Genomic DNA, 16082 nt, shown 5'->3' on the forward strand with positions numbered 1-16082 from the left:
ATTCAGACAGCCGTGTGAGAGTTGCTCCAAAGATCCCTGGGTGCAACTTGCATCGGAGAACACACCGACACTCCAATGTATGGGAAAGTGGACATTGTATGTCTACTGTCGTCCATGAAACGAACTTGAATAAGACATGCTGTGATTTGTTTTCACACAGATCATTGGTCCATTAAAAAAAATAGCTGGTCTGTCTGAGTTCTGTCCAAGTTTACTCCATTACAAACTCGGACAGAGCTTGGATCTAAAATCCACCCATACGAATTAGGCTTTATGGTAAAGATGTTGCATATGACATCACGTCCAGTGATATAACTGTGTGACAGCATCATTGTACATGGGTTTTCCCATACATTGTAAGCTCTCACAGCTTTACCTCAAAGTGACCTTACAGTTCCAGGACAAAGTTTGTCCCATCACCAGAGGAGAAAGTAATAATACCTGGTGCCCTCCCTCATGCCCATACTGCTGTGAATTCACCTATTCATGGGGCCCCTCCATGGTCTTCCAAGTTGGATGCAACACTTAGACTACCTGATGCACAATCAGCATGCTGGTTCATCGGAAGTCTAAAACACTAGGTGCTGTTCTGATTGGCCTACACTGCTCCCCTGAGCTGGGCTGGCCAATCCAAAAGTAACATGAAGTGTAGCTACCAATGCACACTATGCAACAGGTAGCGAGAGGAGCACTTTGGCCATCTTGGAAGACCACAGAGAGACACCAGGAACTGGCAGATCCTTGGCAGTGCCGCCATAGAGGATGCAATCAGAGGTTTTGTTGCAGATCCAGCATAAAATACCAGAAGAAAAAGCACTGCAAGATCGAATAGATCCCTTTATAGTCATTAAGATGGAGCCAAATGGCCAGGGCATTCCCTTTTTCTGCTCCCAGAATGCAGCAGGAAACTGGAACCCCCGATGCAGATGTGAAACTATCCTTAAACAGGTTTTCCAAGTAAATGCTATTAATGATCTATTCTTAGGATAGGTCATCGATAGTTGATCAGCTGGAACTGCCACTCTGGCCCCCGGGTGATCAGCTGATTGGGCTCCCACTGTCAGTGCCGCTACACAGGGGTACAGAGGGGCAGCTGCTGCTCTGAACCCTGTGTAGTAGCGCTTGCAACTGCAGATGCAGCTCCCATTGATTTTAATGAGGCCCCATCTTTTAATTGCAAGCGCCGGTCACTAAACAGGGGTTGAAGCAACAGCTTCCACTCCATACTCCTGTGTAGCGGCTGACAGCGAGCGCCCAATCATCTGATCAGCTGGGGTCCCGAGCACCAGACCCCAGACAATGAACTATTAATGACCTATCCTAAGGATATGTTATCAATAGTAGTTCCCCGGAAAACCCCTTTAAATGGCTATATATGAGATTGGTGTGTGAACGAGGCAGGAAAATACGATGGGCTCCCCTGGAGACAGTGACTGAAGTGAGCATACAGCATTACAGAGTATGTCGGTGCTATAAAAACAATAACTCATGAAGGAATGATAGGGAACAGTGTAAGTGGATGGCTGTGAGAGAATGATACCAAATAGATTCAGCCTTAGATCCAATTCATGATTCGAAATGCAAAGAGCAATAATACTTTTATGTTGCCATAACAATCAACTGAAATGACAGCTCATCATATAGACTGTGGGAGAACAACGGCAAACCCTTCCAAAGGAGGAAAATCTGTCTTGGGCAAGTGATGGTCATGGAGGTGCAAGACTTGTCACCGCCACAAACCTGTGTGATCATCACTGGACAATTCAGTGATTACAAACAGATACTAAGAAATAGATACACAAAGTATAAATCTGTTTGTGCTCCTTCTTGTTCTTCTTCTTCAAAGAAGGAAGAAGCATGGTGATTCAGTCATTAGCTCTGTTGCTTTGCATTGCTGGAGTCCTAGGTTCAAATCTGACCACATACAACATCTGCATGGAGTGTTTCAATTTCATGCAGACGTCCTTGGTCAGATTTGAACCTAGGATTCCAGCACTGCAAAACAACAGAGCTAAAGACTAAGCCACCATGCTTCTTCCTTCTCTGGAGGAGGAGAAGAAGAAGAAACACAACAAGAACATACACACTCAATAATAGTTTTAGGGGTTTTAGGAACTTCTGGTTCAATTCGGAACAAACCGAACTTTTGAACAAAACTCAGCAAACTTTTCAAAAGTTTACTCATCACAAGACACTAACTTTTCAAACAGCTTGTGCTTATATGATAGCCAGCGGTTTAGATGACTCATGTCTAATGTGTCTCAGGGGATCTTTAGAATAGGCCTTCAATTTTGAAGCCCCACTATGAACTTTTTGTTAGAAGGTGATAAACTGATTTGAGGATGTCTTGCTGCTGGGACACCCAATGATCAGTTTTAATCTGTGGGGAAACCCAGCAGGAAGTGTTCAATTTCCCTGCAGTGTCACCATACATGAAGTGAAGCGTTACACAGCGTGTATTAAAATCAATGTGTCATCTATGGAATGTACAAACATGCCGCGTCCTCCAGACCTAGAGACTCTCTTTGTAGCCACTCTCCTCTCTGACTTTAAGGCCCATTTAGACACAATGATTATCGCTCAAAAGCCGCCTTTTGAGTGATAATTGTTGCGTTTAAATGCACGGCCATTGTGCACTGTTCGTTCATCGCTCATTTCTAGCCAGCTAGAAATCACTGATGACTGTTATCAGTGCGGCATGCTGATTTTCTCAGTGGGCGGCACTGATAGTATCCTTTCAGCTGGTACCCCGCTGGAAGTTCTCAGCGGGACACCAGCTGAAAGCGCCGAGAACAATGCAGCTGTTTGCATATACAAAACAGCTGCATTGTTCTCCAAGCTATCACGGTGGTATCCTGCTCCGCCTGCATAACTCTTAAGTAGCTAGTTAGCTACTTAGAGTTATGCAAGGATAATCACTCAAACTCTCGTTTGAGCGATCATCTCTCCATGTAAATGAGCCCTAATAGATGACGGTCCTGAATAGAGAACCCTGCTTTTTATAAACTCTAGGTTTTCCAAACCCCTTTATTTACAGCCTATAGGGGACACATTTGATGCAGTAGACTATCCGTGTTGAGCAAAAAGAACCTGAAGAACCCTGTTTTGCTTCGAACAAACCCGAAAGCAAAGTCCTACTGGTTGGGTTCGCTTAACGCAAGTCTGAACACTGGTGTATAACACTGTCTAAGAGACATAAAATCCTGGTATAATGCTCTCAGAGTGTTCTAAAGGGCTTTTATGGCTCTTAGATAGTGTTATACACCAGTTTGAAGGGTTCTGGTGAACTTCCGTTTCGGTTTAAACTAACTCAGACCAAATAAAAGTTTTTGCAAAAGTTTAGCCAATCGGCCAAACCAAACATTTCAAGAGTTTGCTCAACCCTATAAACTATAATAAACTTACAAAACCAGATGACCCCCGCACAGTGAATCTAGGTAGCATCATTATAACCTTGGCCTAATGCAGTGTTACTTTCCCAAATTCAACGGTTACCACTCACTGTGTATCACAGACAATAAAAGAATCCGACTCATTGGTTCCTGTGGTTTGCAGCGCATTTCAACTGCAAACACTACGCGTTTCGAGGTTTGCATATCTTTCATACTAGGTCAGATGTAAAAACAAAGGGGTCATTTTCTACTCAGTAGCAGGAGAAGCATCCTTCCTTGTTTTACCCATTGTCAACAGGGCTATTTTTTTGGTACTAAACAGTACGCACAGGTTTGGTCGGGCAGCGCAACCGTCTTTGTTCTCTCCTTCACAGTGATGAATGTCTGAAACCGGGCGCCAGAACACATAATAAAGTATAAATTTCACATTCCATTGTGATTGCATGGATGGTTCTGTTTTCTCGACCATCTCAGACGGAGAATAGGACGAGGGGGCACGGTACCTGGTGTTGCTGAAGATGTGCAAGGTCGGCCGCAGCGGCGTCCAGAGAAGGTGTCTCTCCGTTAGATCGCGTTTCTCGTAATGTGCACTCTAGTAAGTGGTTACCAGAATTTCCACCATTCTGCACGGATGAATCGTTACTTTTCGTCTCAGTCCCAGATTCTTGCATCATGACTCAAGGCCCTTAAAACAAGGAGGGGAAAAGCATAATAAAACAGCTGTTAAAACAGTTAGTGCATTGGAAGATACGTGCCCTGCTTAAAATCAGCCCAAAACTGTAAACATTTGTCATTTCCTTTCATACAATTTATCTTTCCTGAGCGCTTCTCGCTAACCGTTACTGTTTATTTTATTTAACAGCTATAATTGTAACAAATTTCAGTTCTAAACGGAGCGGCTTGTTTGCTTTTGTTTATCGCTTTCAGTTTTGGGGGTTTTTGACGTGCATATTTTATAGGAACGGTATAAGAAAATCATGTTGTTTGTACTAAATGGAAATATGTGATTCTCTTTCCCCAAGGAAATCTATGATTAGTAGAAATGCCAGAAAGAAATCGCTTTTATTGTACCTTGCCCTATAACAATGGGGATTAATGGCAAGGTGCGTGACTACGCCCATCCGCATGGTGTGGCATGAAGGGCTACATCAGCCATCTGTCCAGCGAAAGTGGACAATAATCTATCAGTCTAAGGCCTCATTCACACAAATGATGTGTTTTCAGGCATCATGGCTGAAAATCGCGTGAATGAAGTATAGCTGCGGCCAAAATTCACGCTTTCTCATTCATTCACACGGACGGCTGTGTCGTATTCGTGAAAAAATACGCTGCAGCTTGGAAATCCATTGGTTCGTCATAAATCCCCGGAATGACTTCTAGTAGAGGCACCTGTAAACTTTTTGCAGTGTTGGACATGGCTAAACTGCCTCCCCCTCCCTTTTTTTTGAAGCTCCCATAGTAGTCTATGGGAGCCACGAGCATATATCAGTCGAAAGATAGAGCAAGACCTATCCTTTTCGGCAACATATAAAATCAGCTGCCGTATTCAGTAGCCAATGTCCTATAATTCCTAGTTTTTATGAGGCTATTGGTCATCTCAATGAATACATTGGAAACCAATGATTCAGATGGTCGCAATTTTGGCCAACGTAAAAAGGTGGCTAAGTAGTCACGTATAAACGCTTGTGTGAATAAAGTCATATACATCCAACCAGCCAACGATGATTCTGCCTGTATAAACAGGCTGTCTGAGCGAACTCTGACATCATACGTTCGTTCGAACGCTAAATCGGCCCATCTAAACGGTCATAAATTTGCTCATCCAAATGGTGCGGGTTTTGATGCAGACTTTTAGCTGCGGCATGTCCGCTGCGGCTATCCCACATCTAATCTCCCCATATGAACATACCCCAAATATGGATTTTGATGCGGAATTGCCAGCAGAATTAAAGGAGTTTTTCATAGAATTTTTATTGATCAGGCTAGTCATCAAGAGCTGATCGGTTTGAGTCGGCTGATCGGTACTTGAACCGATCAACAGTTCGGGCACTTGAAGTCACCGGAAAATGCAACGGGTACGGAGCGGAAGCAGATCGCTCTGTCCCCTGTATAGTAGCTGGCACTAGTAATGCAGGCGCAGTTCTCATTGATTTTAATGGCAGTTACCAGCAGCGACCACCAAACAGAGCATCAGCTTCCCCTCCGTACCCTGTTTGGTTTGCCAGTGACAGCAGGCACCCAATCAGCTGATTGGTTGGGGTCTTGGGCAGCTGACCCAAACCAATGAGTTATTGATGGCCTATCATGAGCTCCTGTGGGGGGGGGGGCTGCTATTTTAGGGGTAGACTTCTCTAAAAGCAGAAATATAAAACCAAAAAGGAACAAACCATGTTACACGGACGTAAGTGCATTTGTGCGCCCAAGTGCTTGTTTTACTACACATTTGCGCACACAAATCGTGTACATTTGCACGTAAAAAAAACACAACCATGCTCCTATTCATTGAAATGAGCAATTAAGGTAATTAGTTCAATGTTGTGCTATCTTAGTGCGTAAATGCGTGGGATAACAGGACATGTTGCATATTTTTTTGCGCAAACTAAATGCGCACGTAAAAATGTGTATGTTAACTAGCCCATTGAAATCAATGGGTTTTATTCACTGCGTATTACGTGCGCAAAACACTCAGCAAATACATTTGTGTGACACAGGCCTAAGGCCGGCTTCACACAAGCGTATGTGTAAGGTGCACACATTGGCGTGTTTTACTGCACTTTAGGTGCCCGCAAGATATGTTCGTTTGTGCACAGCAAACAAAGACGCACCGATTGAATTGACTAATCAGTCCAGGTGTGTTCTTTTTCCTGCGCAACTACACAATATTTCACGCATGTCCTTGCATATTGTATACACATTTGCGCACTCCCACCCCCCATTTAGTTCTATGGGGACCTTTGGTGTGCAAATACACAGAAAAATAGAACTGAAATGCGCATGCAAATACGGAAGTGTGACAAACCCATTGAAATCAGCGGGTTCCATTTTCTGCAAAATTTGCATGCACAAATACGCCTGTGTGAAGCCGGCCTAAATCAAATCAAACCTGTAGAAGTAATATGTGCGAGTTGCGTCGGCTCCAGGCACAGATAAATGTGGCTACGGTCATAAAATATACCGCAGAACTAAATATCACTTCATCCGCAGGAGTATTTATTTATCCTTCCACACCTTGAATTACGATATCGGCAGAATAAACAATTCCGTGACGTTGGAGAAGCCGAATGATTCACTGCAAAGACATGTCTTCTTGGAACTTACTGCTAGAACATAAAGGTACCTTTTCACCGCGTGATTATTGCCCGTATTCCCGCTGGAAACAGCTAATTCGGGCAGTAGACGTACCATGCGCACTGAGTGAGGAATCGCTCACCTGTCGGACTCGCTTGGTGTTCAGCACCCACTTACAAGGATGTGAAAGTGAATGGGAAGACACTTGTGTGTGTGCAGCACGACTCCATTCATTTCAATGAGGCTGACGGAATTGGCGGAGTACAAGCACTTTTGCTTGTATGAGATGAATGGAGTGGCACCACGCACTTCAATTTCCTCCTTACTGCAGGAGGAGCAGCAAGCCTGGGAGCTCTGGGGTATCAGTGGCGAGGCCCCACCGATCAGGCTTTTTTTTCGCCTACCTTATAGATAAGTGATAAAGTCATTTTTGACACAATCCCTTTAATATCCACATTTGTTCATGTGCAGGTGATGAGCTCCGTGCAACCTCCCAGGTTGCCTACAGTGGAGGTAAGTACACACGGGGCGGAATTTGGTGCGGAGCGTCCATAATAGAAGTTCCGCAGTGTAAAATCCATGTCAAAATCTGCACCAATTGATGAGGATTTTGACACAGACTTTAACACAGATTTTGGTACGGAATTCACCACCTCGTTGAAGAGCTGGAATCCGCTCCGCAAACCCGCTGCCGCTAATTGACATGCTGTGGATTTAGATTCCACACTACATGTCTATTTCTACATGGATGTTGGACAGATTTCCTTCGCAGTGCGTAAATGAGATTTTGCTAATTCTTTCTCACTCTCTATAGAGGCACATTGGGGTTTTCTTGCTTTGTTATCTTAGAAAATCTCTAACAATATTCAGCAGCGGGCCCGCTCTTGAAACCTTTGCTCTGGGCCCGCTAAAACAGCTCTACCCTCATCTAATAGCCCAAGAGGCAAGAAAGAGAGTATGTTGATGCTTTAAAGGGAATGTATCACTTATATAATGGTTTTTATTGATTATAACCAAATAGTAACACATTTCCATTGTTCTAATCTGTTATTTTTTTCTTTGAAGATTTTTTAAAATTCTATTGCCTGAGCTGCAGTTATTAACATTCAGATATGTAGTTTACAGCAGCCTCATGTGCCATTGACACAATGGACAGGAGGGGACTCCTTGATTTATATGAGAGAGTGTTGTGGGCATGCCCTGTGACCTGTGCAGGGTAGGGTAGGAGGTGAGCTGTGACCATCAACAGCTGTGAACAGTGGATGCTGTGTTATGTATATATAGGTGTCCCCCTCAGTGTAATCCTGCCTGTGATGATAGTGAGATGGCTGCTGAGAAGGTTTCTCTACAAATCAGGAAGTGTCAGATTATTATTAGGCTTAGCAATCAGTGTGTAGGAAGGTGGGCAGGCCGGATGTCTACTGTGAATGGAGGCGGGCCAGCCGGTTCAACCCCCGGCTGCTCTGCCTTCATTCACTGTGTATAGTACAGGAGCGATAGTCGCTGCTACGGCTGGTGAGTGCTAATCCGCCTGACAGTCATACCGTGTAAAGATACCTTTAGGCTTTGAAGATTGGCAGCTGTTATGGGGAACTACACTTTTTCTTGGCCCTTACGTTCCACAGCGTTTAGACAACAGCCAGTATGAATGGAAAGAGAATAAAGTAATAAATTCTATGTCTTCAGTTCCAAGTACTTATTCCGTGTGATCAGAAGGATGAATTTAAGGACTGCTTCTTTGGTTTATTATTTACGGGTAAAATGAGTCACCTATCAAGTAACTTACCCAAAAAGGATGAAGTCAGTGTTTATTTATTCAACTTAAGACCTTAAGATAAGCCAAGATTTTTTTAAAAAAAGGTGCTCCTGACAAGAAGGCAGCACGGAGATTTCTGGGAAAAGTTTAAAGAGATCACTGGAAAAGAGCCTTCCAAGGCAGGCGGGGTCTATGCCCTGGGTGTTGGGTGCCAGGAAGACGATGAGGGGGACCAAGAGCTACTGCACCAGGATATTTAAAAAAGACTACAACAGAAAACAAAAATTTCACCTTGGGGATTAATAGGAGGGTTAAGTGGTCCTGCGATTGGGATTTTTAAATTTTAGCCATAGTAGAGAGCAATCACAAAGAGTGCCTCTCCCTCTGGAAGACCTGTGCGTCCTGCATAACATGAACAACCCACTGCTGTGAATGGGTATTATGTAATACTGACTTTCCCCTGTGGTGGTGCTGCAGAGAAGCTGAACACTTACTGCCACTGCCAGGTTTACCCTCGGATTACAGCTGTTTATTGGATGACCCTGCAGGGGGATATTTTTTGAATTGCTTATAGTCAATGAATCTTTCTAACAGGTAATGCCCTGTTTACACAGAACAATTATCACCGTCACGAGCTTGTTCTGTTGGGCAAACGAGATTTTTGGCCTGTGTAAAAGGGCCATAAGGGTGGCTGGATATGAGACGACTGTCAGGCACATAACGGCTTTCACACTGGAGAGATAGTAGCAGTCAATGGGGGAGGAGTGTGCTAGAGATCTCTTCCGGCCAACCGCCTCTATGCAATATGAACAGGCAGTCTTCAAAGATGAACAACTGCCTGTTTACACTGAGTGAGAGTCGCGCACTAGTTCCTTCATTTCAGTGAGCCGAAATGAAGCAACTATTGACTATTGCACAATTGTTTTCACTCAGAACCCAATAGTTGTCCCATGTAATGCCACTCTAAGGATTGCCCATGGCAGAGAAATCCTCTAATTGGCCATTCACATTACATATTAAAGGGGTTTTACTATTATAAAAAGTGATGGCATATCACTAGACCTGTGAGACCCCCAAGATCCTGAGAACATACGGGCCATCTCATTTGTGTAGTGCTATGTCCCTTTCTCAGTTGAATGGAAATGTGTTGCAGTTCCCTGAATAGCCAGTAGCTGGAGAAGGAAAAAGCGGTGGAGGGGATATGCTAAACCAGTGCCGCATCCTCTTCATTCCTAGGATCAGTAAGGGTGAAAGTAATGTTGCACTCTCGCAATATGCCATCACTTTATAAGATGGGGATAACCCTTTAAAGGGCTGTCCAAAAATTTAAAGTTATCCCCTATTAGACCACTGGGATCCCTATGGGTTCTGATAACAGGGGTCCGGGCTGTCCTATGAATGAAGTGGAGGATGCACATACATGCCAAGACTCCAATATTGCATTGACAGTGCTGGAGATTGCTGAGCACTCGGACTCAGAAATTTCGGTCGCTGTCATTTAAATGAATGGAGCGGCAGCGTGCATGTGCATCTCTGCTTCATTCATGGGAAGATAGTTGGAGCCTCCACTCTAGGGACTACTAGGGTTCCCAGCAACCAGACCCCCACCAATCATAGATTTTCAGATGCACGTATTTTTACCATGTATTGGGTTCATGATTTGCAGACCATAATACGTAGCGAATCTAGGCATCTATTCACCCGGTTGTATTTTTCACAACTGAGTTCTAAAAAAGCAGCATGTGCTACTTGTGTCCATTTTTGCCTCTGCATTTGCCTTCGTTGGTTTTATTTTCTATTGGCCAAATACAGAAACTAGATCAAATACTTATGACATACGGTTGCAGCAGTATCTTTTACGCGTCCATATTACAGACAAGTGACAATGCGCCTAAGGCTGTACTCAGGCGTCCTGCTTGCCTATTCTGCCATGGGGACAGGAGAATGGTATACCAGCTGGAGACAGATCCTATGGCGCCTGATGAACCACTTTGACTTTAATGGGGTCCGTTGGGCTTCCTTCCAAAAAAAAAAAAAGCTCTACCAGTAAAAAGCTCTACCAGTAATGCAGACGAGCGGGTCGGATCCGGCAGCGAGAAATCTCGCCGCGCGATCCGACCCCAGAGCCTGCAGGGGCGAGCGCGTACTCACCCGCGCCTGGCGGCCCCGGCTCTTTGATGTGCCGGCTGCCGCGCAGCCGGCGCATGCGCAGACCGGAGCCGGCGGCCAGGTGAGTGCGTGCTCCGCACAAAATTAGAACATGCCGCGGTTTGTTTGCCGCGCGAGATTTCGCGCGGCCAAACCGCGGCCGTCTGCATAGGAGTGCGTATTGTAATGCACTCCTATGCAGACTTTCAGCGGCGGAAATCCCGCGGGAAATCCCGCGGCGGGATTTCCGCTCGTCTGCAGGCGGCCTTAGTCTGGGAATTTGTACCAGATCTGTGCTGGAGGCTTCGAACGTCAATGTGAACTGAATCTAACATGCAAAGCGAATAAAGATGAGCGAACGTACTCGTTCAGGGCGTTTTTGCACTTGAACACCGCTTTTTCCGAGTAACTGACTACTCGGACGGAAAGATTCGGGGGGCGCCGGGGGCCGGCGTGGTGGAGCGGGGGGTAGCAGTGGGGAACAGGGAGGAGCTCTTTCTCTCCCCCCCCTCCCCACTCCCCTCTGCAACCCCCCGCTCACCCCCGGTGCCCCCCGAATCTTTTCGCCCGAGTAGTCAGTTACTCGGAAAAAGCGGTGCTCGAGTGCAAAAACACCCGAACCGAGTACGCTTGCTCATCCCTAAAAGCGAATTACCATGCATAGAATTTGATAAGTTTGCCCAAGTTGTATTATTTTCTCCGAACCCTAAATCAAGATTGAGAGGACTGATTTACAAATCTGCTTGGCTTGGGTACATCAGTTCAATCCCATACAACCTGCTGGACAAAGTCGAATTGCATTGAGTTTCGATATTTTTTTTCTATCTAAGATCGTCTCTTTAAATACGCCCGCCTCAACCAAAACTAATGAAAAACCTTATTAACCGGGAACAACACTAGGTATTTGACCACACTATTTTGCAGTGGCAAATCAATTTCACACACATGAATCTGTGCTAATGTCACACTGTTAGTTTGATAAGTGGAAATTATATTCCATACCCGGAGCTGTATCAAAACATATAACCTACACCGTGTCCTGTAATTATTACTGAATAATTTAACACAAGACTAAGCTGGATCAAAGCATACAAGGAAGCTTCACACTGGATCAAATCTCCGCTTTTCAGAGAAGCCATGTCAACAGAAGGCGAGGAGCGTAATCGCGGACGAGAAAACATCCTAAGATATGTCTACGAGCAAAGAATTCTCAATCCGGACTATACTGGAAGACGCAATGTGGACACTGGGGCAGATTCTCTGACATGACACCGTGCGGAACCGCATTAAGAAGTGACGTCAATGCAGAATCACGTTGGAAACTCAGCACACCAATGATGGGGCCCCGAAATCTGCGGCTTAGACCGATTTCACACAGCCGAGAATCTTGCACAAATTTTCTGCGTTGCGAGACTCAAATAGCTCGCGCAAATATGAACTCTCATTCTTTTGAATGGAATCATACACATGAGCGATGTTTCCCCTCGCCGCATCATGTCATGTTTAGAGATGAGCGAGTATACTCGCTAAAGGCGATTGCTCGAGCGAGTATTGCCTTTAGCGAGTACCCGCCCGCTCGAGACCGAAGGTTCGGGTGCTGGCGGCGGGCAGGGAGCTGCGGGGGAGAGCGGGGCGGAACGGAGGGAAGATCTCTCTCTCCCTCTCCCCCCCCCCCCCCCCCGCTCCCTCCTGCTGACTGCCGCTACTCACCGCTCCCCCGCGCCGGCACCCGAACCTTCAGTCTCGAGCGGGCAGGTACTCGCTAAAGGCAATGCTCGCTCGAGCAATTGCCTTTAGCGAGTATACTCGCTCATCTCTAGTCATGTTCTATTTTCATTCTTCGGTAAGCATTGCCCATTGATTTCAATGGGACCTTAATTACATTGCATGGCATTCAGCAGTGGTATCCGTGCGTGTCAGTGGACATTAGGCCTTAGACTACCCAAAGCTTACTGAGCGCTGTGGTACATCTGTAGTCTAAGGCTGCTCTCACACAACTGGATTTGGAATCGGATTCCGCGTTCAACGTCCGTGCGGATGATCCGTGGTAATATGTGGGCACTGAAAGACAAGTAGTTTTGAATTTTCCTTCACACCTGCGGATACGAATTGCGTATTTCGGTAGTGTAAGAAAAATTCCGGTATGCATTATTTTACCGCGGAACCTGTGACCATACACATTGTGCTCTATGGTCGTCAATATACCCACATCTCATACGCAATTACATCATGTACGGACTGCGGGTACCTGCGTCATTGCTGCAGGAAATACAAACAAATACAAAAAGCTGTACTGCACATGACCGCCTGCGTGCCTCCGTGGCCATATGCAATACAATTACTTGCGGTACGAAGGATCACCAGCCGGGTTCACAGACATAATTCGCTGTGGGCCTCCCGCATGCGGAATTTGTACCTGTTCATGTGAGCCACTCTCACACATTCACTTTTCACAGTGATTGCAAGGGCTGCCATTGCAATTTTTGAGTGCTGTCAGCTCTATTTGGCCGTCATTAGTGCACGTCATTAACCATCAGAATGATAGGGTGCATTAAAACCCGTAGTCGGAGGCAGTAACTTACGTCCAAAAACGGCGGTGAAATTGCGCAGTTCTGCCGAAACTGTGTGAGAGTGGCCTTACACATTTCAGAATACTCTGTTTGGCCAGGAATCCCCAAAGACCTGCAGAAACAACACCCTCGACTATCTCTGCGGCTGCAACGCTCGCTCAGAACACGCTCAGATCACTACGCCCATTTTTATATCACGGAACACCTTTCTTCTATCAGCAAAAAAGTGCGGTATTGTAGCATGGTGCCTGTCTGCAGGAACAACTCAGTACTAAGAACATGACCAAACAGAACACAAAACAACAATAAAGCATAACCATACCCCCTTACACACGCACAGAAATTTTGGCAGCAAATCTGCGAAGATACGCAATCTAGGGGGAAAAAAACAGCCGGTGTAGCTAAGACCTGAGATAGTTTTCTTACAATACTATTTAAAAGCAACCGTACAATTAATGTCAAATGTAAAATTACGGGAACAGAAGGATAAAAGGTTAATTATGAGATAAAAATACTTTGACAGCTCCAGAATGATGCGCCAATTCCCACGAAGTGCCAAAATAACCAACTTCCATGGAAAACACGAGGGGAAAAATCAGAGAATGAGGCACCCAGCTGTACATAGGAAATGCAATGTAGAAGGGGATTTGTTTAGCTACTATTACCCTATAGTGATTTTCATAATCATTCCGGGAAGGCGCACGAGGCGGTTCAAGAAGTAATCAAGAGAGTCCGCCTCGGGGCTGTTTTAATGTATGCAAAGCTGGTGACCCGCAGAAAATGAGAGGTAGGATTCAATGAATGTGGAGGGCTGCCTACATCCTACAGACCCGGCCTGATGAGGGACTACTAAAATTAACACCCAATTAATTTCTGAATTGACAAACAAATGAAACTCATAAATCTACTTTCTCATTAATTTTCCTTTTGGTATAATTTAAAGCAGCAGCACAACGGGAAAACTGAGCATTATCCATCATAAATATCCGAAAGATAGCATTATACCGTCATAAATTATGCATATTACCTGTTGTTAAGGGGTGATTAATGCACTATCAGCTTTGCTTTACAGTATGGATCGTCTAGACGTGAACCCAAAATCTGAAATGTCATTTAGCACGGTGGAATTAACATGTTTATCGAGGCTTGCTTATGGCTTCCAAAGGCTTAACAACATTATCTGTTTGAGTGGTAATTGGCTTCTTTATGCAGAAGGCCTGGGCTAGAATGATCAGTGGGGAACATTGGGTTAATAAGACACATATGTATATAGCATTCTATATAGAGCAGCTTAAAAAAATGGGCTAAGTATCCTACTTTCTGATTTTGTCATTTCAGCCCATATAATACCACCATATAATGCCAAGATAATACTAGCATATACTGCCTTATATATGCTACCACTATACAGTACTACGATGACATTGTCATACACAGTCTACATAATATAACCATATAGTGCCAAGATAATACTGGCATATACTGCCCCACATATTACCATCATCATGTAGTGCAAAGATGATCCTGTCATATACAGCCCATATATTACCACTATACGGTACTACATTGACATTGTCATACACAGTCTACATAATACCACTATAAAGCACCAAGATAATACTGTAATAAACAGCCCACTTATTATCAGAATATAGTCATATGTCATATACAACCCACATAATATCACCATACAGTGTCAAGATAATACTGGCATATACTGCCCCACATATTACCATAATATAGTGCAAAGACGATCCTGTCATATACAGCCCATATATTACCACTATATGGTACTATGATGACACTGTCATACCTAGTCTATATAATACCACTATATAGCACCAAGATAATACTGTAATAAACACCCCACTTATTATCAGAATATGGTGCCAAGATAATACTGTCATATGTCATATACAACCCACATAATATCACCATATAGTGTCAAGATAATACTGGCATATACTGCCCATATATTACAACCATATAGTGTCAAGATAATACTGGCATATACAGCCCATATATTACCACTATACAGTACTACGATGACACTATCATACACAGTCTACATAATACCACCATATAGAGAGTGCCAAGATAATACTGGCCCACATATTACCATCAAATAGTGCAAAGATAATACTGCAATAGACAGTCCACTTATTTTCAGCATATAGTGCTGAGATAATACTGTCACATACAACCCACATAATATCGCCATATAGTGCCAAGATAATACTGTCTTACATGACCCCCCTAATACCACCACATAGTGCATAGATAAAACTGTTACATAAATCCCACATACCGTATTGCCACTGTATAAAGATATGATAAGACTGTCATATACAGTCAACAATGTACTACCAAGATAATATTGCACTTTAATGGGTGATTTGGGACTAAAATAGGATATGTTGCGATTTTTTTTTTACGTGCAATATCGGTCTGCGTAAAAAATACACTGATTCAATATAATGGGTCCGTGTGCTGTCCGTATACAGTCAGTAAAAAATACGGACTGAATATGGTTAGATAATACGCTCATTTGAATGACCCCTAATGGAACACTGGGCAGTTCTAACAATACTAGTAATATGATTTCATGGTAATCTACAGGGCTGCATACTGTATTTGCAACACTTGGTTCCTATCAATGCAAACAGTAGGGCATGCTGGGATTTATAGTACCACAAACAATTCCGCAGCGTAATGCGACACTCTCGGCCGACCCTATAATCTGTGTGAGCTCTTCCTGAACAGCCAGGCAACGAGCTGTACATCTCTTTAGATATTCGGGAACACGCAGCGTAACAGCGTACAACTCCGTTTGGCACACGTCTCACTTGGATGGAGTAAAAGTTGAATTTATTTGGCTCGGCGCCACCAAAGCACTACTGCTATCAATTGTCAGTGCGGTCATGAGGA

The 16082-nt window shown here is 44.3% G+C and overlaps 1 protein-coding gene across 6 annotated transcripts in view; it reads right to left on the minus strand.

Annotated features, from left to right (window-relative positions):
* The window catches only part of FOXP1 (forkhead box P1), a 700722-nt gene that overhangs the window by 287624 nt on the left and 397016 nt on the right, over positions 1 to 16082 (minus strand). For all 6 annotated transcript variants that reach the window (XM_066596693.1, XM_066596696.1, XM_066596697.1 and 3 more), the window contains one exon: positions 3896 to 4077. In XM_066596693.1, coding sequence (XP_066452790.1) covers positions 3896 to 4066 — 171 coding nt within the window. In that variant the 5' untranslated portion in view covers positions 4067 to 4077. The remainder of the gene's footprint in view (positions 1 to 3895; positions 4078 to 16082) is intronic.

Source organism: Eleutherodactylus coqui, chromosome 3 (assembly GCF_035609145.1).
Source record: "Eleutherodactylus coqui strain aEleCoq1 chromosome 3, aEleCoq1.hap1, whole genome shotgun sequence".
Classification (NCBI taxonomy): domain Eukaryota; kingdom Metazoa; phylum Chordata; class Amphibia; order Anura; family Eleutherodactylidae; genus Eleutherodactylus; species Eleutherodactylus coqui.